The sequence below is a fragment of the Mus musculus genome, chromosome 6, assembly GCF_000001635.26.
Source record: "Mus musculus strain C57BL/6J chromosome 6, GRCm38.p6 C57BL/6J".
Lineage (NCBI taxonomy): Eukaryota > Metazoa > Chordata > Mammalia > Rodentia > Muridae > Mus > Mus musculus.
This window is the reverse complement of record NC_000072.6, coordinates 48017375-48039120: the sequence shown is the minus strand read 5'-3', so window position 1 is coordinate 48039120 and position 21746 is coordinate 48017375. Positions and strand designations below refer to the sequence as shown.

The 21746-nt window shown below is 44.9% G+C and overlaps 1 protein-coding gene across 8 annotated transcripts in view; it reads left to right on the top strand.

Annotated features, from left to right (window-relative positions):
• Zfp777 (zinc finger protein 777) overlaps nt 1–21461 on the top strand; it is a 32345-nt gene extending 10884 nt beyond the window's left edge. For 4 of the 8 annotated variants that reach the window (XM_006506673.4, XM_011241478.3, XM_006506674.4 and 1 more), the window contains 3 exons: nt 1453–1566; nt 9747–9998; nt 13303–14916. In XM_006506673.4, the coding sequence (XP_006506736.1) occupies nt 1453–1566; nt 9747–9998; nt 13303–14492 (1556 nt within the window). In that variant the 3' untranslated portion in view covers nt 14493–14916. Of the gene's footprint in view, nt 1–1452; nt 1567–9647; nt 9999–13302; nt 14934–21235 lie in introns of those variants that run through there. The other 4 variants (NM_001081382.1, NM_001347139.1, XM_006506675.4 and 1 more) reach the window with 3 other exon arrangements.
• The last annotated feature ends 285 nt before the right edge of the window (nt 21462–21746 follow it).

Here is a 21746-nt window from a genome sequence, read left to right as displayed (position 1 = left end):
CCATGGAGACCAGAAGAGGGTGTTGGGTCCCCTGGAACTGGAATTACAGATATTTGTGAGCCACCATGTGGGTGCTGGGAACCTAACCCAGGTTGTGTACAAGAGAAATAAGTGTTCTTAACCCCTGACCTTTCTCTGTGACCCCCTGAACTCTGGCTTTTGACCATACTGCTGCTGACCTGTGGGTGCTTCTGTCTCTCACTGCAGAACGTTGTGGTAAGCAGCCCTGTATATCTGTGCAGTGGCCCAGTGTTTACAGAATAGATGTGAAGTGGGTTGTGGAGAAGATTCACTACCGTGGAGCCTTCTAAACAGCTGAGCCCATGTCTTGTCTGCATGTACATGAGAATACTGTTTCTCCATGCCCTGGTTTATTCTGTCTTAATATCTTTGTGTGGTTTGTTTTGTTTTTCTGAGACAAGATCATGTAACCCAGCCTGGTCTCAAATGTGCTGACCTTGAACTCCTAATCTTTCTACACCCTGAGTACTTAATCTAAGCAAATATTTGTCCTTTTGATAGATGAAAGACATTGTACTATTTTTATTTGAATGTATTTCTTGGATGATTAGTAAACTTGTGTATCTGTTTTATATAATTAGCCATTTGTCTATCTCCTACAAATTACCTATTTATACTTTTGCTCTTGTTTTCTACTGATTATAGAGGTTGTTTTTATAGAATTATGAATATTAACCATTTACTATATGTGAATATGTATTTTTCTAATATTTCCTCTTATTTTTATTCAAAATAACTATAAACTTTTTGAGGAGTATTAAGGATTTTAACCTAGGGTCCCATACATGTTAAACACACACTCTGTCACTAAGCTACATGCCTGTTCCTCTCTTTCTTCTTTTCTTTCTTTTTTTTTTTTTTTCCTATTTTTTTTTCTTTTTTGAGACAGTGTCTCACTATGTAGCCTTGGCCAGCCAGAAAGTTACTAAGTAGCTCAGCATAATCTAGAACCTACCTCTACTTCCCCAGTGCTGAGATAAGGGTGTGTGCCACCACATCTGAACTCTTGTTTTTTGGAACAGGATCTCAGTCTATGGCCCAAGTTGGCATTGGATTCACAGAAGTTCTCTTTCTACCTCCCAAGTGCCGGTATCGCAGGCATGAGCCGTCATGCTTGGCAGCCCTCTTTAATATAAGGAGCTTTTATCAGTGTTTTGTTTTATGAAGTTTATACTTTATCAGGATTAAGTTTTTACTTCATACAATTTCAACTTTGTCATGAAGCTCTGTGCAAGTTTTAGTGTCTGCCAGCAGCATGAGACACAGACCTAAAGGGCCTTGGAGAAAGAGGTGAATACTTGCCCGTTTCTTTGCCAGCATAGCCAGTCCCCGGCAAAGGGGCTATTCTGAGCCATGCCCCCACGGGTGATACCTTACAGCATACAGTGCTCCCTCTTAGACAGAATATTTTCTTTCCTTCCTTCTGCCCAGACTATGCAATATCCAAACCGGACCTCATGTCACAGATGGAGCGTGGAGAGAGGCCAGCCATGCAAGAACAAGAGGATTCTGAGGAGGGTGAGACGCCCACAGATCCCAGTGCTGGTGAGTGGCAGATGGGCGCCCAGGACCCTGCATCCTGGGCCTCTCAGTATTCTGGCAGCTCCAGTATGGAGCACTGCTGAGGTCCAGAGAGGACCTGAAAGACTGATAAAGTATCAAGCTCTGCAGGAAGGAGGCCTGCAGGAAGTTAGTTTCCCATGATCACCATAGGCCCAGGTAGCTGGTAAGCGGGAATGCGTAAAGTTCATTGGCTATTTTTGTTTTGTTTTGTTTTTGTTTCTGTTTTTGTTTGTTGACATGACCCATTCTTATCCCTTTTGCAGGAAGAAACACAGAAAATGCATTATTTTTTAAAGATTTACTTATTTTATGTATGTGAGTACACTGTAGCTGTCTTCAGACACACCAGAAGAGGGCATTGGATCCCATTACAGATGGTTGTAGGCCACCATGTGGTTGCTAGGAAGTGAACTCAGGACCTCTGGAAGAGGTCTTAACCACAGAGCCATTTCTCCACAGGCCATGTTCCTGCAGAATAGAGGACAGGCATGCACGTGACTAGAAACTCCCTGCAGCACAGGACTCCAACAGGCCTGGTTGAGGCAGTTAAATGAGATCAGCAGATAGGTCTCATGGCCGGATACATATACTACTAGGTATCAAGGGCTTGGCATGAGATTTACAAGTCATAGTGGCTCAGTAAATACAGCTAGAGCCAGTGTCCTCTTCACAGTGGTTGGAGCAGTAGCCTGCATACATTCACTGTGAGTGCTATCTTGGTGTATCAGTTCTGTAGGCTCTACTTGGGGTTTTCCTTTGGACTTGCCTCATTTTTCTGTTTTTTTAAGATTAATTTTATTTTATTTATCTTTTTGCTAGATATTTCTTCATTTACATTTCAAATGCTATCCCAAAGGTCCCCTGTACCCTCCCCCTGCCCTGCTCCCCTACCCACCCACTCTCACTTCCTGGCCTTGGCGTTCCCCTGTACTGGAGCATATACTCTTCGTAAGACCAAGGGGCCTTAATGCCTCATTTTTCAATAGAAACATGCCTTTGTCCTTGGTAGACATATGTAACATTCAAGAATAATAGTACATGATTAGGGATCTTATTGATCGCAGAAAGGAGATGATCCTGCTAGGGAACTCAATTGAAGACCAACAGACATTATGATTTAATGTAGACTGTATTAGCTCAGAAACAACCCAAGGCAGGGAAGGTTGGTCCATGGCTGCCTGGGTACATGGTCACTTCAATGCCAAACGTCAATTGGAGGGCTGAGGCTTACCCCCAGTATCCCAGACTGGCACGATGACTCAACAGATAGAGGTGTTTGCTGCCAAGCCTGAGTGGCTGAGTTCAGTCCCCAGGATGCACACAGTAGAAGGAGAGACAACTTCAACAAGTCCCCTGGCCTCGACATATATATTATAGTATGCTTGCACACATGAACACACACACATACACAGCACAAAAATATAGTAAAAACATTTAATAAGACAGATCTTGGAACATGGAAATCTTAGTAGAGACCTAAATAACACATAGGTTCCTTGATCCTCGAAGAACTGATTGAAGGGAAGATAATGGAAACTTATAGACGACAATACTTTAAGGACTTGGCTCAGCCCAGTGGGAGGGAGCAGTGGCTATTTGCAAGATTTGTACTGGCTGTTGACCAAGAAAAACTGGTGGGTGTGAGTTAGGGGAGGAGAGAGCCACGGATGACTCCTAGCCTCAATAAGATGGACTTGAGGCTCAGATGGAGAGACACAGTAAAAATGCACCTGTGAGCTCATGCGGGTTGAGACACTACAGAGAAAGCTGCCAAATAAAGTCGAGTTAGAAGCAAAGCTCTGAACTAGACGGTTGTCATTGGGACATTAAGTGTTAATGGTGTAGACAGGAATTGGTGGGTCTGTGAAGAGCAAGCTGGAAGATTTCGGGTTGTGGAATCTGTTGATCAGAAGGAACCCAAGTCTTGTTTTATTTTAATTAAGGTTTTTATGTATGTGTGTATGGTGTGTATGTGTGTGTATGTGTGTGTGTGAGACATATATTGAGGCAGGGTCTTTGCTGATATGAGTAGTCTAGACACCCCTGTCACTGCCTTCCCTATGCTGGGATTACAGGTGGGCCATTATACCCAACCAGCATTTGCACAGGTTCTGGGGATCCAAGTGGTTGCTTACATAGCAAACACTTTAACCATTTAGCCGTCTCCCTGGCCTATAGAAGTTAGTCTGGTTCGTCTTCCCAGCTCCATGCTCCCAGAAATAAGACTCAGTCTCAAAATATATTTACAAATACTTTGACCATATTGTCAGGCTCTTCTCTGAATAGGTCAAAACTCAAATTATCCCATTTATTCTAATCTACATTCTGTCACGTGGCTGGTTACCTGTGCTCATGTACCATGTAACCTCTTCATGTCTTCCTGGGCAGGGCCGGGGGAATCTCCTGCCTGGCTCTCCCTAGAATCCTTTCTGCCTCCTGGATGTTCCACCTCTATTTCCTGCCTAAGCAATAAGCCATCATATTTATTATTGACAGGTGCCACATCCATACAGACATTAAGATGTTCTCTCTATACCAGCTTCACTTTTAAAAATTCTCATTTATTTTATTTTGTGTGTATGAATATTTTGCTTGAATGTAAGTCTATGCTCCACATACATGCCTGGTGTCCATGGAGTTCAGAAAAGGGCACTGGATCCCCTGGAACTGGAGTTATTGACAGTTGGAGCCACATGTAGGTGCTGGGAATTGAACCTTTGTAAGAACAACCACACACACACACACGTTTTTTTATTTGTTTTGTTTTATTTGAAATGAGGTTTTTGTATGTAGTATGGGCTGTCCTAGAACTCGCTGTCTACCAGGCTGGCCTCAAACTCAGATCCTCCTGCCACTATCTAACAAATAACAGAAAAAACAAAGTAGGGGACAGGAGAACTGAGAACAGAGTGGGAGCTGTGCAAGATCCTGGTACTCCAGAACGTTCTAGAATTTTTACAAGTAAATCAAACTAAATAAATACCAGCTGAGGTTCCCTCAGCTGAGGCAACTGAGGAGAATTTGGAGCTGATGTGTGGCCATTAACAGTGGGCCAGCAAAGGTAAAGATCATATCTAGGGGAAGAGCCAGGTACAAGTGTTAACTGTCCCCATGGCTCCTCATCAGCTCACTGAAGCCTTGAATGTGGTGGCTGGTGAGGGGCTGGTCCTGTCTAACTCGATCAAGGAGTGACCACACAGGTGTGTGTTTAGGAGACAGGAGTAAGAAACATGAGTCTTTGGAATCCCTTGCTGCACAGTGAGTTTGAGGCCAGCCTGGGCTACCTGAAACCCTGTCTTTTTTTTTTTGTTTTTGTTTTTGGTTTTTTTTTTGGTTTTTCGAGACAGGGTTTCTCTGTGTAGCCCTGGCTGTCCTGGCACTCACTTTGTAGACCAGGCTGGCCTCGAACTCAGAAATCCGCCTGCCTCTGCCTCCCGAGTGCTGGGATTAAAGGCGTGCGCCACCATGCCCAGCTCTGAAACCCTGTGTTAAGGAAAAGGTAGATTGGGGTGGGATGATGATAGTAAAATCTTAAGAGTCACCTTTTTATTTTTTTTCCAGTTTTCTATATATATGCTACACATACGTTGTAAATTATAATGAATGCTTTCTACTGCAAACAAGTTCAAATAATACCGAAGCACACCACTTGCCAGCTTTTTTTCAACAGTTCATATCTTCAGTCCTAACAGTCAGAAAGCAAGGCAGGAGGATTAATATCTGACATCTTTATCCAGATATTTAAATGTAGATTGTTCTTACTAGCAGATTGTAGTGTTTATGGTTGTGTGTACTCTCTCCTGTTGATAGACATTTGGGGGGCTCTGTTGAGGTTATGTTCAGTTCTTCCTCCCAGCCCCATGCTCCCAGAAATAAGACTCAGATATATTTACAGATACATGGGCCATCTAGCTAGGCTCTTCTCTGACTAGATATAACTTAAAATATCCCATTTATTTTAATCTGCAGTCTGCCAAGTGACTGGTTACCTGTGTTCAGGTGCCATGCATCCATCTCATCTATTCCTGGGTGGATCTCTTGAGACTCGCTCTATCCCAGAATCCTTTCTTCCTCCCACATGTCCCATCTTCTATTTCCTGTCTAAGCCATAGACCATAGACTTTTTAATTGACAGGTGATGCATCCGAACAATACACAAGATATTATCTCCACAGAGCTCACAAGTTTTAGTGCATCAGTAAAGACCCTTATAATTAGATCCCTACAATGATCTAAAACGTTGGGTTTTCTAGATATACAAACATTTACTAGATATTGGCAAATGCCCTTCAACTACTACCCCAGTCTATTTGCCTTCATCTAAGCGTGAGAATCAAACCATATACCCTGGCCAATAATCTATTTTTAGCTTTGTGTGATTTGTAGGAGCTCAGGGTATAAACCAGTGCTTATCATCCTTCCTGATGCTGCGACCCTGTAATGCAGTTTCTCATGTTGTGGTGACCCCCAGCCATAACATTATTTTGTTGCTGCACCATAACTGTAATTTTGCTACTGTTATGAATTATAATGTGAATATCTGATATTGCAACCTCTAGAAAGGGTTATTCAACCCCAAAGAGGTCATGACCCACAGCTTGAGATCCACTGGTGTAAACAGAAGAGTGGTATTCATGCAGTCTCACCTTTGTGTCCTATTCTGTTCTGACCTTGAACTCCTGACCTTGAACTCCTGACCTTACCTACCTCTCCCAACTGCTACTATGCTAGGTTCTAAAAGCTATGCTGGGTGTGGTAGTCCTTAAAAAATTAATGACATGGTAGGCATGGTGGTGCACATCTATCCCAGCAGTGAAAGACTGAGGTAAACAGATCTCTGTGAGGTCCAGGCCAGACTACATAATTAGACCTCTCTCTCAAGAAACAAACAAAACCAAAAGTATTATCTCTTAACTGTCATGTCTATAAAAAAAGATTTCCCTAATTTTGGGAGTACTTTTGTATAGTATTATATTTGTGTTATCCATTTCAAGTTTTTAATGTATTGAGATTAATCAGTTATTTTCTTTATGGTATGTAGATTTCACATCAACTACAGAAATACTGGGACATTTTACTCAGTAAATACTATGAACACAGTACTTGGGACTATGGGCTTCCTAAAAACTGTTAGAAGTTAGTTAGAAAGATGAGGGAATTGAAATTCAAGACCAGGCTAAGCAACTTAGTGGCTATCTCAAAAACAAAAGAGGAGCGGGGTTCAGTGGAACACACCCTTAATCTCAGCACCTAGAAAGCTGGCAGACAGATCTCTCAGTTCAAGTCCAACCTGGTCTACATTCCAGGATAGCCAGGGCTCCAGAGAGATCCTGTCTCAAAATAAAAGAGGGCTGAGGTTACAGACCAGTACTCAAACATAAAAGTCTCTAGATTTAATCTTCATTCCCAAGCCCCCCCCCAAAAAAAAAAACCAAAAATATTTGAAATATAAACAAGTTTTTGCCCTAGAGAACAAAACAAAAAAATACTAAACAAAGAATTTTTTATTTTAACTAACTTTCTTCAACTATAACACTGCATAAGCTCCATTAACAAGTGATCCTTGGGCTGGAGAGATGGCTCAGTGGTTAAGAGCACCGGCTGTTCTGAGTTCAAATCCCAGCAACCACATGGTGGCTCACAGCCATCCATAATGAGATCTGATGCCCTCTTCTGGTGCATCTGAAGACAGCTACAGTGTGCTAGATATAATAAATAAATCTTTAAAAAAACAAAAAAACCCAAGTAATCCTTTATATATCTAAATCAGTTCATAGGATTGAGTTTTTCCGTCTCATAACAGTTTTTATGAAAACTGATTACAGAGATAGAAAACCAGTCACAGACAGGTACAGTGACACATGTGTCCCAACATTTGGGACACAGAGGCAGGAAGGTTCCCACAAAAGATCCCCACCTAGGTCCTCACAGATGGATGATGTAGCTGTCTGGTCTTTCTCTATGTTTGTCCCAGTTCCTGAATGATGACATGGATGCTTACTTGTTTATAAATGTTTATGGCCTTCAGCTAGGCTTGCTCCCCAACCAGCTCTTCATTTATATTGATTCATTTATACTGTTCTTTGTATGCCTTGTGGCTGGTTAGCTACCTCTCCTCAGTTTCATCTTCCAAGTCTCAGTGGCAAATCTTCCCAAGCCTGACTCGTTTCCAGATGTCCCACCTTCTAATCCTGCCTCAGCTTATCGTCTATCAGCTTGTGTCTGCACAAGAGTATGCACACAGACAGCTGTGATAAAAGAACAAAATATTGGCATAGCAGCACAGACCTGTAATCCCAGCACTTAGGATGCTGTGGCAAGAGAACCTGAAGTTCAAGGTGACCAGCCCGAGCTACGTAGCAAAAAGTTTAACAGCAAAAGCTTGTAGTTGATGTGGACCTAGAGCATTTAATAGTTTGTGTGATTGACCACCCAGCTTCTCACAGCAGCATCTGAGCCATCGAAGGCCTGCAGACAGCCTGTTCCTCAGCTCAGAGCTAGTTGTAAAGTTTACATACCCTGACTTTTTTCTAGAACAGAACTAATATGATTTCATTATTCACATATAAGGTGTATGTTTAAACATGGAAGCAATTTTGGTAAAAGTAAAGCGCAGGCTGCGAGCACAGCTTAGTGATAGACACGTCCGGCTTTCACGAAATCCCAGGCTGCATCCCAAGGACCACAAGAAGTGAAAGGGAACCCTGTGTCGTACCAGTCTTACATGGAGATCTCTGAGGTGTAAACCTTTGGATCACCACAGAGATCATCCAGGCTGGCAGGGCACATGTCCAGAAGGACATTGCTCTTGGACCTGTATGGCAGTCCTATTGCAAGTTAGTTTTTTTGCAGTATTTTGCTTTTTTGTTTGTTTGTTTGTTTGTTTGGGTTTTTTGTTTTTTTGAGACAGAGTTTCTCTGTGTAGCCCTGGCTGTCCTGGAACTCACTCTGTAGACCAGGCTGGCCTTGAACTCAGAAAATCCACCTGTCTCTGACTCGAGTGCTGGGATCAAAGGCGTGCACCACCACGCCCAGGCTAAGTTGCTACTTTTTACATGAGCATATTGGAACATTGTTGTCAGGAATGTGGGCAAAGGGTTCTCTTCTATAGCTTAGTGGAAGGATAAACTGTCATAGCCTTATTGAAAAGCAATCTTGTAACATCCACCAAAATTAAAAATATTTAAGCTTTGGATTCTGTGGTCACATTGCTAAGTGACTCATAGAAATGAAACACTTTTATACCTGGGGATGTAAACAAATGTTGTAGTGCTGTTTACTGTAGTAAAGGGTGCGAACTCAAAGGTTTTCTGTTTGGGAAACTTAGTAAATTGTAGCATTTCACGGGATGTGACATTGCATCATTTTAAAGAGTGGTTAGCACCATAGGAAATCAGCTTAAAGAAATTTCTAATCACAGAGGAGAAAAGAAGGCTGTTTTATTTTACCCCAACAGTGTCCCAAGAAAAAATAAATATATGCTGCTATGACTATATCTATATAAACATGGAAGCAATTTTGGTTCATTCCTGGAGTTATCTTCATGGTCCTAATAGAGAAATGAGGAGAGAAAGCTAATTATGAGAGGAAAAAAACACTGTACTGAAAAGCAAATATGTGTGTGTCGCCATTTGTGTAGAATGATGCAGTATCTATAAAGCCCATCTGAAGTTGATCTATAGACTTGAACAAGAGAGCACAAATGTTACAGCTGTGTATCTAATGACGTTCTGTCTAACAGACAAAACCCACACAGCCATGCAATATGCTGGAAAATGACGTGGTCCAGGAGAAGGGCCTTCTGCAAGTGTGCCTCGCAGAAACAGGCCAGAGTGAGGGGGCAGCTCACCTTTTTATGTGCTTTGGTACATGAATAGACCAACAAGAGGAAAACTGGGTTTTGACTCCCTGGCGTGGAAAGTAAAATGGTTTTCTAAACAATTTGTAGAGAATAAAGTTTTAATCTATTGTAACTTGACTCCTGTTTGTATTAGCATTCAAGACTACTACGAAGTGTCCAGAAAATTCTTTCTGCTCACCATTAACTCTATTGTATTTTTTAGGGTCTCTTTTAAAAAAAGACCAGTTGGAATGTAAATGCTAGGACTGTAGAAACCTGGGGATGTGCCATGACCGCTCTGTGTGTCCTCACCTTCCCTCAGCACATGATGGCATCGTGATTAAGATCGAGGTGCAGACCAACGATGAGGGCTCAGAAGGTCTGGAGACACCAGAGCCACTGATGGGACAAGTGGAGGAACATGGCTTTCAGGACTCAGAGCTGGGTGACCCCTGTGGAGAGCAGCCAGACCTGGACATGCAGGAACAAGAGAACGCGCTCGAGGAGTCCACGGAAGGCTCCAGCGAGTTCAGTGAGCTCAAGCAGATGCTGGTGCAGCAGAGAAACTGCACGGGTAAGTTCTAGGGGGTGGGGGTGGGCTGCTGAGGGCCCTGTCTCCTAGCACGTGGTCCTAATAAGCTCAGAATCTATTGGAATCTCCCAGCCTAGCAAAGAAATTGTTCTGCCCAAGCTTGGCTCAAACAAGAATTCAAAGGCACTTCCAGGGCCTACAGGTAGTGAGTGGCAGAGCTCCAGCCTCCTTCTCATTCATCGAAGCACCATAGTGATTCTGGAGTTTGCTACTTTTGTTCTCCTTTGTTTGGGTGGTGGAGTCTGTTTTGAGACAAGAGTCTAAGTAGCCCAAGCTAGCCTCCTGGGTGTTGGGAATAAAGGTGTGTGTTAACTAACACCCTGCAAGAAAAGCATGTTTCTAGTAAAACAACTCTGAGCAGTCCTTGTGAGCTGCTACGAGCATCTGCTGGCTCTGCTTGCCAGTCTGAGTTTCGACCTAGAAAGGGTTAATTCTTCCCTTGCACATCCCTGTCCATCTTCCTGCAGCTGGCCAGAGCCTAGGCATGTTTTCCCTAGAGTTCACCTCTCTTTGCCCTTGCCAGCCTAACTCGAGACAGCACAGCTTCCCTCCCTTGTCCACCACCCCACCCACCTCTGAGCAGCTGCTAAGACTGACAGCCAGCCTGCCCTGGGGTTTTCCTTTTAAACTAAAGCAAAGACTCCTATATTTTGGTAGACTCTAGTCATAGAGCTTGTTAACTTCTTCTTTTTTTTTTTTTTGGTTTTTCGAGACAGGGTTTCTCTGTATAGCCCTGGCTGTCCTGGAACTCACTTTGTAGACCAGGTTGGCCTTGAACTCAGAAATCCTCCTGCCTCTGCCTCCCAAGTGCGGGGATTAAAGGCGTGCACTACCACGCCCGGCGCTTGTTAACTTCTTAATCCTGTGTCCTCCCTCATTCCCCATGAGGACAGCATTGCCGTAGGGCACTTGGTGGTGATCCTGGGACAGCCTTCATGACAGCTTTTCTGCTGCTTCAGTTCTCACTGGCAGGTGTTTATTTTGAGACCAAGGGTTTCCAGTTATAGCTTGATCCTCCTGCTTCAGCCTCCCAAGTGCTGGGAGTACAAGCATGTACCCTCCCCGTGTGGCTATAATTGGTATGTTTTCAATTAATAAAATCTCATGCCAATTTGGTCAAGCGGTCAGAATCTAATTCCTTACATTTAGATGAGTGCACAGAGACTGGGGTGACAATGGCTCCCTTAGCGCGCCTGTGTTACCTATTGAATGCTGCAGTTTATAGGCTAGAGCAGGGGTTCTCTACCTGCCCAACACAGGCATCTTCTAACAGTTCTTCAGGTTGTGCTGACCGCAACCACAAAATTATTTTTGTTGCTACTTCATAACTGTAATTTTACCACTGTTATGAATCCTAACATAAATATCTATGTTTTCTGATGATCTTAGGCAACCCCTGTGAAAGGGTGGCTTGACCTCCAAAGCGGTCTCAACCCACATATTGAGATCCACTACTTTAGAAGTTCTATAGTATGTGTGCCTGAGGAGTCTCCAAAAAAACAAAACAAAACAAAACAAAACAAAACAAAAAAAACTGAACAAGACAGGGAGGGCATGGTGGCCCAGCCCTTTAATCCCAGCATTTAGGAGGCAGAGGCAGGTGGATCTCTGAGTTCAAAGCCAACCTGATCTACATAGGACAGCCAGAGCTGCAGAAAAGCTGTGTCACTAAAAAACAAACTCACACACACTGAACAAAAAACATAAGCTCCATCATGCCACAGGCATTGCTAGCTTTAGTTAGCCTGTCAGGGTAAACCAGATGGCCTGTGACCTGTTACTTTATTTAGAAACATTCTTCGATTTCTGGGCTTGGATAACCCGGCTGTGAAATGTGACCATACTTGCTTGACTTAGTCCTCTTCCAGTGCTATGCTCAGGTTAAGAGGACAGGTTAAAATGCTCTAGAAAAAAATTCGTTAGAATTCAGAAAATGGGCTGGAGATGTGGCTTGATGGCTAAGAGTATGCACTGTTCTTCTAAAGGACAGAGTTTAGTTCCCAGCACCTACATTAGGCAGCTCAAAATTGCTTGCAACTCCAGCTTCAAGGGAATCTGACAGCTTTGGCCACCATGGTCTCCTCTGTGTGTGTGTGTGTGTGTGTGTGTGTGATTTTTTAGAATCTGGTATACCACATGGTCAGTCCTAAAAACATACATACAAGTAATATTATACAGACTGAATAGGTTATATTTAGGAATACACTCAGACACACATGTATATGTATGTAATCATCACAACTTAAAAGGAAGCCATGAATTTGAAAGAGAGCAAGGAGGACTTGGAGGAAAGGAAAGAGAGCAATGTTTTAATTCTCAAAAAAAAAAAAAAAAAATCTGAGCTTAGTGGCACACACCTTTAATTCCAGCAGTCAGAAGGCAGAGACCAGCAATGCCAGCCAGGGCTACATAGAGAGAACCTGTCTTAAAAAAAAACAACAACAAACCTCCAACTAACACTGGTTAGGAAATGCCAGATTACTGACTCAAATGAGTCAGAAATTGCTTAGGTTCTTAGGGGCCCCTGGAGAACTTGGCGTTCTTTAGGTCCATGGGGACAAGTGAGGCTTGGAGGTAAAGGGAGTCCACCAGTCGGGCATGCATGGTACTGCACACTAAAAGAAGCCTTAAGGCGGGTGTTTTAAAAGCACCTTGTTCCTGGCTGCACAATGAGATCTTCATCTGCAGTTCCGAGTTGCCACAGAAGACCACAGCCTGAGTCTCGCCAGAGAACCTCAGTTGGTGTTGAATGTCACTCACAGGTCAGGGACACAAAGGAAGACAGACTGGGAAGTAATGGGGAAGGAATGTGAGAGGTGGGCTCACCGGGTGGGCTCAAGAAGGAAGAGCAATGCAGAGGGAGAAGATGAGTCAGCAGTGCTCACTGCTACCACTGCAGACGATACTCAACCCGGGTACACACAAACTTGAGTCCATGAAAATAATGAGCTCAGGCAGGATGTGATGGTTCTTGAGGCTGGTTTTCCCCACTGGGTCTTGTCCTCCAGCAGCTTCACAGTATGACCAGCAGGAGGCTGAGAAGCCTGCTTCTTCAACGAGATCCCTGTTAAGCTCTGGGTTTCATGGCTAGTTGTCTGATGGTAGGATTCATGGGACAGGAAGCTAGATTTGCCAGAAGGAGGAATGTGGACAAATGTATGTATCCGTGTGTGTGTGAGTTTGTGTAGCACAAAGTCTGTTGGTGAGGTTGAAGCCATGTTGTACTTATCCAGGATAAAGGTGTTCTAGAAAGTAGATAAATGCTTTCTTTCTAACTTTGGAACAGAGGGGATCGTGATCAAGACAGAGGAGCAGGAGGAGGAGGAGGAAGAGGAAGAGGAGGACGAGCTGCCACAGCACTTGCAATCCCTTGGGCAGCTGTCTGGGAGGTACGAGGCCAGTATGTACCAGACCCCCCTACCTGGGGAGATGTCCCCCGAGGGCGAGGAAAGCCCCCCACCCCTGCAGTTGGGCAACCCAGCAGTGAAGAGGCTGGCACCCAGCATTCATGGGCATACGCATGGGCATGGGCACGGGCACGGGCACAGTGAACGGCACCTGGGTGAGAACCGTGGGAACTCTAGCCAGCAGCAGCGGAATCGGCGTGGTGAGAGGCCCTTCACTTGCATGGAGTGTGGCAAAAGCTTTAGGCTGAAGATTAACCTCATCATCCACCAGCGTAACCACATCAAGGAGGGGCCCTACGAGTGTGCCGAGTGTGAGATCAGCTTCCGCCACAAGCAGCAACTCACGCTGCACCAGCGCATCCACCGGGTACGCAGCGGCTATGCCTCCCCTGAGCGCGGGTCAGCCTTCAATCCCAAGCACTCGCTCAAACCACGTCCCAAATCGCCCAGCTCAGGCAGTGGCGGCGGCCCCAAACCCTACAAATGCCCTGAGTGTGACAGCAGCTTCAGCCACAAGTCAAGCTTGACCAAGCACCAGATCACACACACGGGTGAGCGGCCCTACACGTGCCCAGAATGCAAGAAGAGCTTCCGCTTGCATATCAGTCTGGTGATCCACCAGCGTGTGCATGCAGGCAAGCACGAAGTCTCCTTCATTTGCAGTCTGTGCGGCAAGAGTTTCAGCCGCCCGTCGCATCTGCTGCGCCACCAGCGGACTCATACTGGTGAACGGCCTTTTAAGTGCCCGGAGTGCGAGAAGAGCTTCAGTGAGAAATCTAAGCTCACCAACCACTGCCGCGTGCACTCCCGCGAGCGGCCGCACGCCTGCCCTGAGTGCGGCAAGAGCTTCATCCGCAAGCACCACTTGCTGGAACACCGGCGCATCCACACGGGTGAGCGGCCCTACCACTGCGCCGAGTGTGGCAAGCGCTTCACGCAGAAGCACCACCTGCTGGAGCATCAGCGTGCGCACACAGGCGAGCGGCCATACCCCTGCACGCACTGCGCCAAGTGCTTCCGCTACAAACAGTCGCTCAAGTACCACCTGCGGACCCACACGGGCGAGTGAGCATGCGCCCCGCCCCTGCCCCGGCCAGATGTGCAGCCAGGTGCAAGGGTCTAAGGCCCCTGGGACAGGTACCTCGGCTGCCCCCAGACTGAGCTCAGTGGGCGGGAGCGGGGCGCCCCAAGCCCTTCTGCTGTGAACCCTCCTTCCCTCCCGTCCCTTCTTCCCCAGGACGGGGTAGTGAGACCAGGTCGCTTCTTGCCTGCTTCCCCAGGGCCCCAGGGGGGAGTGCTTGGGCCTGGGGAACCCCTTCAGGCTGTTAATTTCCTTGACAATAAAATGGATGAAAACAATCTGCACGGGGGCAGTGATTTGGCTGCCAGCCACTCGCAGGCGCGATGCAGGGCCATTTAGTCGGGGATAGAACTTTCTAATTACCTTTTGGATACTGTGGTTCTATTTGATAATAATAGAGTAATTTTTAAAAGACGAGTGTTTCCTGTTTGCTGTTCTTGTTTGGTTTGTAAGGGGAGGGGCTAAGGTGGCCCAAGGGACATGTGCCCCAGTATTAGCTGACAGACAACCAAGTTCCTTTCTCAAACTCATTGTCTGCTGGATGATGGAGAAATAAGATACTGCTTATAAATTTAAAAGGAGTGATGCTGACAAACTTAAAGGAGAGAAATCTGGGGAAGGGTAAAAGCACCTGCCTGCCAGCCTTCCTGTGCCCTCTTGTCTACCTGCGGGGTGGTCTCTCCGTAGGTAATACTGTCGTCCCAGCTGCCCAGAGTGATCAGGGAGAAAGTGATGGTCGGGCTGAGAATGGTCTGAAAAGATGGTCCTATGGCAAAAGCTGGGGGCTTCCAGGGGGCCTGTCCTTCTCTGTCCACCCTGGAATGCCACTGGCAGAGGAGTGGAGTAGGAGTGACAGAGCCTCTAGTGTGGTCTGTGGAACAGCCACAAACAGTACCATCAGGACAGCCTCTTCCTCCTCCTTTATGTAGGGGATTTTGTGTGTATATGTGGATTGTGTGTGTGTGTGTGTGTGTGTGTGTGTGTGTGTGTGTGTGTGTATACAGAGGGCAGAGGTATCAAAAGCTCCTGGAGCTGGACTTACTGACAGTTGTGAACCACCCAAAATAGGTGCTGAGAATTAAACTCCTGTCCTCTTGCAGGCAGGTAACCACAGAGATCTTCAGCACAGAGCCAGCTCTCCAGCTCTAGGACATTTTTCTCTATTTCAAGTTGCTGAGAGGATGTGTTGGACACAGTTATAATGATTTGTGCATTTCCTGTCACCCTTCTGCTCCATCTCCAAAAGGAACTGCAAGCATATTATTATACTGATTATGAGCTGTTTATTTTCACATGTTTTGGGCCTGGAGGTAGCCAGAGGAGATTTTAGTCATCAGAAGGGACAGTGGGCTGAGTCCAGCGCAGCCTCCTGGAAGCCAGGCTTATGCAAGCAAAGTACTGGCTTAAGAGGAGAGCCTGTTGAAGCTAGTCATATCAAGTGACAAACTATTTAATAGGAGCGTCAAGGGGCTTTTGGAAGGAAAAGGTGACCCAATGTGGACTTTAAGGTGGCTATAAGTCATCACCAGCTAGTATATCATTCTTTATATGTAAAAAAAATTTTTAAAAGATAAACTGAGACACAAAAGATATAACTTTACCATTTCCTTGCCCATTTCCAAAATGATGGTTGGATAGCAGAGAGCTACCCAAGAAAGGAGGTAGGCCAGTCCCTAGAGCCAGGCAGAAATCTAGGGCAGGCACCAGCCTGGGTATTACATCAGTGTGCAGCAAACACGGTGTGTGGAACAGAAGGTAGCCTGCCCTGCAGGGGTCAGCCCGAAGGCTCCCATCAGGTGACACAGTCAGAACTGGATGTGTTGAATGGGGAGGATTTCTGTATAAGGACTTATAAGTAGGATGGTCTGAAGAACTAAAGGGTGACAGGAAGGCTCTTATGAAGAAGCCCACTGAGCCTGAGAAGGCTTTGTAGGAAACACAATCTAGGTGCTGGCTTCAAGTGGACCAGGGATAAGGATCTTGGATCCAAGGCTGTGGAATGTAAACACTGAATAAGAAATCATTGGACACTTGAACAGGAGAGGGACATGATGTCAGTGGACAATGCAGAGCAGATTGGAAAGGGTCGGGGGAGCATGTCAGATAGCTGGGAGAGCCTGCCAAGTAACATGAGAAGAGGTTACAAATGATGGAAGTGGATGAGGGGCCATGGGGAAGCAGAGAAAATAGTCCCTTTGAACACCTGGGTATTTGAAACTCCAAAGAGAGACTTTTGGAGGTGTTTGATAGTCACCTAAGATCTTTATTTATCTGGACCCAGGAGTTTTAAAGGTGCTCAAGTGTAGACAATGCATGTGGTTTAATGTAGAATCCAATTTAAGAGAGTTGTTTTCTTAACCACAAAGTAGCCAAAATGTACAGGAAGTAGGAAGGTTTAAGAAGCTGCCTTCTGAGGAAACCTAGTTTAAAGGAATCCAACCAAATCCTGTCAAAGCCTAGGCCCTTCGCCTTAGTTAGCATCCTTATCTGTTAAATTAAGTCAAGGTCACGTTACATTGTCCTGAGGCTTAAATAACAAAGGAAAAAATACCTAGCACAGACTTTATGGTCTTAACTAAGAACTCAAAAGCTTCCTGATTTTATTTTAACTTACACTGTGAGGTTTTAACTTGGTAAAGCTGGGAGATGGAGGTTGGCTTAGTAAAGCAAAGTTCACCAGGCTGTGCTGCATCACAAGCGAACTGAGTAGGGAATTCTTTTTTTGAAAGGTGAGTCATGGCAGTTTTAGAGAAGCCAGCTCCTGAGGCAGGAAGGCTGGTGGGGGAATTGCTTGCAGAGGCAAAAAGAACACTTTCAATTGTGAGGAGAGGACATTTAAGTCCAACCAAGCAGCTGCTTTGTGCTCCTGTTGTGACAGTGACATCTCAAAAGCAAGACAGACTTTCAGATTTCTAAGTCCCCTGGAGTTACTGGGCCCCATGTGCATAGAGGCCAGAGAGAGAAAGTGGGTGCTTTTTTGTTTGGGTTTTTTGTTTGTTTTTGAGACAGGGTTTCTCTGTGTACCCCTGGCTGTCCTGGAACTCACTCTGTAGACCAGACTGGCCTCGAACTCAGAAATCTGCCTGCCTCTGCCTCCCAAGTGCTGGGATTAAAGGCGTGCGCCACCACTGCCTGGCAAACTGGGTACTTCTTATCTTGAAGACCTGCATGTGACTCCTAAACTATGTGCCATTATAGCCACTTAACTTTTTTTCCTTTATCTCTATTGTAAGGCTGTTTCACCAGGATATATGTGTGTGTACCACATGAGCACTCTCGTGTGGATCACCTAGGACTAGAGTACTGAAGGTTTTGGGAATCAAACCTAGGCCCTATAGAAAAATAGGCAATGGTTATAACCACTGAGCTATCTCTCCAGCCCACATCTACTTTAAGTGAAGAATTTGAGGCATAGAGAGCTTATGTAGCCCAAAGTCACACAGAAGGAAATTTTAAACAAGATTTTTGTTTACTTTTCGGATTTTAGTGTTTTGAAACAGGATCTTAATCTCACTCAGGCTAGCCTCAAACTCATGACAATTTTTTGTTTGTTTTGGTTTTGGTTTGGTTTGGTTTAGTTTGGTTTTTGCTTGCCATAGTATCACTATATGGCTCTAGCTGGTCTGGAACTTGGTATGTAGACCATAGTGGCCTGGAACTGATAGATATCCACCAGCCTCTGCCTTCCAGGTTTGGAATTAAAGACCTGAACCATGTGTGCCTAGTTACAGTCCAGATTTGAACTCAAGTATTAAGCCCCTGAACCCACAATGTTCTTTTCCTGGGATTTGGAGGTTGTTGGAAAGAGAAAGGCAGTATGTCTGTTAACTATCTCCATTACCCCAGATTTTTTTTTTAACAGAAAATGAAGTTAGGGAAGGGCTGTGTGTGTGTCTGGACGATGAGTGTCCTGAGGATGGAAGTGAGCATGGGAGGTCCAGAAAACTCTGAGTCAAAACGTCAGGACAGCACTTCCTAGAAGGAGACATGAAGTAAGCAGCCAAGGGGTTATTCTCTCGGTCATCTGAGAGGCTCCTGGGGAGGGGGAGGGGGAGCAGGGCTTGGGTTTAGAACCTTTAAGGGTGCTTGGTTGTACAGCCTCATAGAACTTACTATGTTCTAGGCTCTATAGTTGAACAAAAATATGAGAAGCGAACTGCCTTGGCAGTGCCAGGAAGCTGGGAGCCATTCTCTAAAGTGAACCTTTGAGATCTAGAGAAGCCCAGGCCTTCAGGGAGAACTCTTTACCCAGGTGTCATTGACAAAAAAGGCCATATCTTCTATTTTCCTCCTCTCTTCTTACTGAGAGCAGTTTTCAACAGCCAGGTGCCTAGGGGAGACCTTTCTTGCTGTGCCCTGTGGCAGCTCTGCAGATTAAGGGATCAGGGACTGAGGCACTGTAGGCTCTCCTGTTGCCAGGGCAACGCTGAGTCAGGCCCAGGCCTCTGCATCAGCCTTCTGGGAAATGATTTGGCTTCAGAATCATCTTACTTCTTCTCATAGTGGGAACCTTTAAATTAAAATTTCTTCAAAATCAATCTTGAATTGATCACTTCTCGTTGGGTTCCTTGAAATGTAGTAAACACATACAATCTAACTCTTCTATGTCTGACAAAGAATAGACAGACGCAGGCTCAGAGAATCAAAAATGAAAAATGAAAAAAGGAAGGAAGGAAAGAAGGAAGAAAAAGAATTTAACTTAATACTACTGACAGTGGTCTTACATAAAAACTTCTGGTCTGAAATCATCACTCAGGATTTTATCAAGGATAACGATAATGACGTATAGCTAGCTGACTCTTATCATTACCAGGTATTATACAAGGCAAAGGCTTCTGTTTTATCCCATAAAAAGCTATGAAATTGTTACCCCTGTCCCTTTTACAAGATGAAGTTAAGCCATCAAATTCACATGGCCAAAATTTAACTGAAGTGTGGCCCCAAAGAATTTGCTGTCATGCCTCCCCATTTCAGTACAGATGGTATTTAATAAAAGAAGGCAGAACTGCAGCTCTGACCCTCGTGGGCACCTCAGGTAAACCTGGACATCTTCCAACCCTGTCACAGCATTGGGACAGTCAGTACCTTTTCCCTAACCAAGATCGAGTAGGTGCTGCCCACTCATTGGAAGAGGACTCTGAGAAGACGGCCAGTTTGCATGTTTGGCACAATAATGGCCGTGGTGATGTGAGCTACACTGTACACTGAGGTGAGTGAGAGGTTCTGTCTGAGGTTGTCACCTTAGAGGCCCTTTGTGCAGGGATCACAGCAGCAGTTGCAGGAAGGAGATTCCTATAAGAAGACACCACCTAGTAAAGTGCCACACACTCTGCCTGCTGCAGGACAGTGCTACATCCCTCCAAACATGAATAGGAACAACTTGGAACTTATGCTCTTCCTGACAGCCTCCAGCGTAACTAGGATTACAGATGCCACCAGGCCTGGGTCAGAATCACTTTAAGACCAACACGCAACCTGTCCTTTATTTACAACTACGAAAACTATGCTCACAAAGAATTAAAATTGACTAAATCCAGACAACTTCCAAAACTAATTTCAAAAAAAAGCAAACGGGGTGGAACTAGTCGGCATGTCTCAGTAGGAAGTTTGACAAACAAACTCCAACTCCCAGATTCCATAGTGGAAGTACAGAAAATCCTGTTCTAAAGGGCTGTCCTCTGTCCTCCACCATGGTACATACACACACACAAATAACTCTGGAACTATGGCATTGATTTTTCCATGAAAGGTTAATTTAAAATTACAGGATTCCATGATCTAATTTTCTGCACATATATGTTTATAAATTCTAAATCCTAAGGACAGGGGTCAGACCCAGAGTCTTATGCTAAGAAAGTGTTCTTCTCATTTTGCCACCATTCAATATCTCTGATGGTTCCTGTGTGCCAAGTGTGTCTGTGACAGGATCAAGTAGGTTTTCCTTACTGAGGAAACTTTTTGTTTTTTGTTTTTCGAGACAGGATTTCTCTGTGTAGCCCTGGCTGTCCTGGCACTCACTCTGTAGACCAGGCTGGCCTCGAACTCAGAAATCTGCCTGCCTCTGCCTCCCAAGTGCTGGGATTAAAGGCATGCACCACCACGCCTGGCCTGAGGAAACTTTTAAGTGAACAAACAACTTATTTTCCTGCTGATCAATTTCATTCCTAATCATGACAGAAGAAATATGCATTAGCTACCATCTGGCATGAGGACTTGTAGCCATTTTCAGACCTGTGATGTCGACATGAAGTGTGTCACTAGGAAGAGCCTGCTGCCCCTCTCCCTTTTAAAGACGGCCTCATGGAGCGCAGGTTTGTGGAGAGCTCACTGTGGATGGAAGGATGACCGTCTGCCTCATCTCCCAAGGGCTGGAACAACCAAATTCAAGACACAAAGCTTTATCAACTATATGAAGATGGGCCAAATCTGCAGCTCAGTTTTTCTGCACTTTGTCAGTGTTCCAAACTTTTGTTTGCAGCCTCTAAGTCCCTTGTTTAAATGGAACCATTTAAATAGTAGCGCATCCTTCCTGCTGGCCACTGTCTGCCTGGCCTTCTGGACTACCAAGAGAGAAGCTTGCTTTAAATCTAAGGTTCTGACCAAGCACCTGTGACTCTTAACATTTCCCAGTCTCAAACCAAGCTCTGGATGTCTAATTTATTCAGTGACACTTGCCATAGTTACCTCATTCCTGGATGGAGCGAAGTTTCTTAACTTTAATTTCCTTTCAGGTTTCACATGCTTGGCAGATATTCCTATCAGAAGATGATAAGTCCCCATAAACTCACCAGGAAAATCTCAGAAGCCAAAACTCACCAGGAATTCCTGGAAGGCTTTGGAAATGACAGCACAGATGTCCTTAAAGGATCCATTATAATTTCAGCACATGCTCCCACTGCCTTTTCCAGGGAAGAATCGGGGACCTTGCCTCATACCTTGTAAGCATCCTGGAGAGGCTATACTGCCCTGGGATTACAGGTACCTCCTAGGGGTAGCACTTAGTGGCCATCATGCGTTTGATTTCCCTACAGATGGGGACAGCTTTTACTTACTTTGTACTTGCTCTGGAGTCTGACACCCAGGCTTATCAATCTCATGGATAAATATGTTACATGTCAACAATGATAAAAACTTGGCCTCGTGGGAACAGATTTTTGGTTTTTTTAAACAGGATGGAACTAGGTAGCCCTGACTGGTCTGGAACTTGCTATGAAGAAGACTAGGCTAGCTTCAAACTTACAG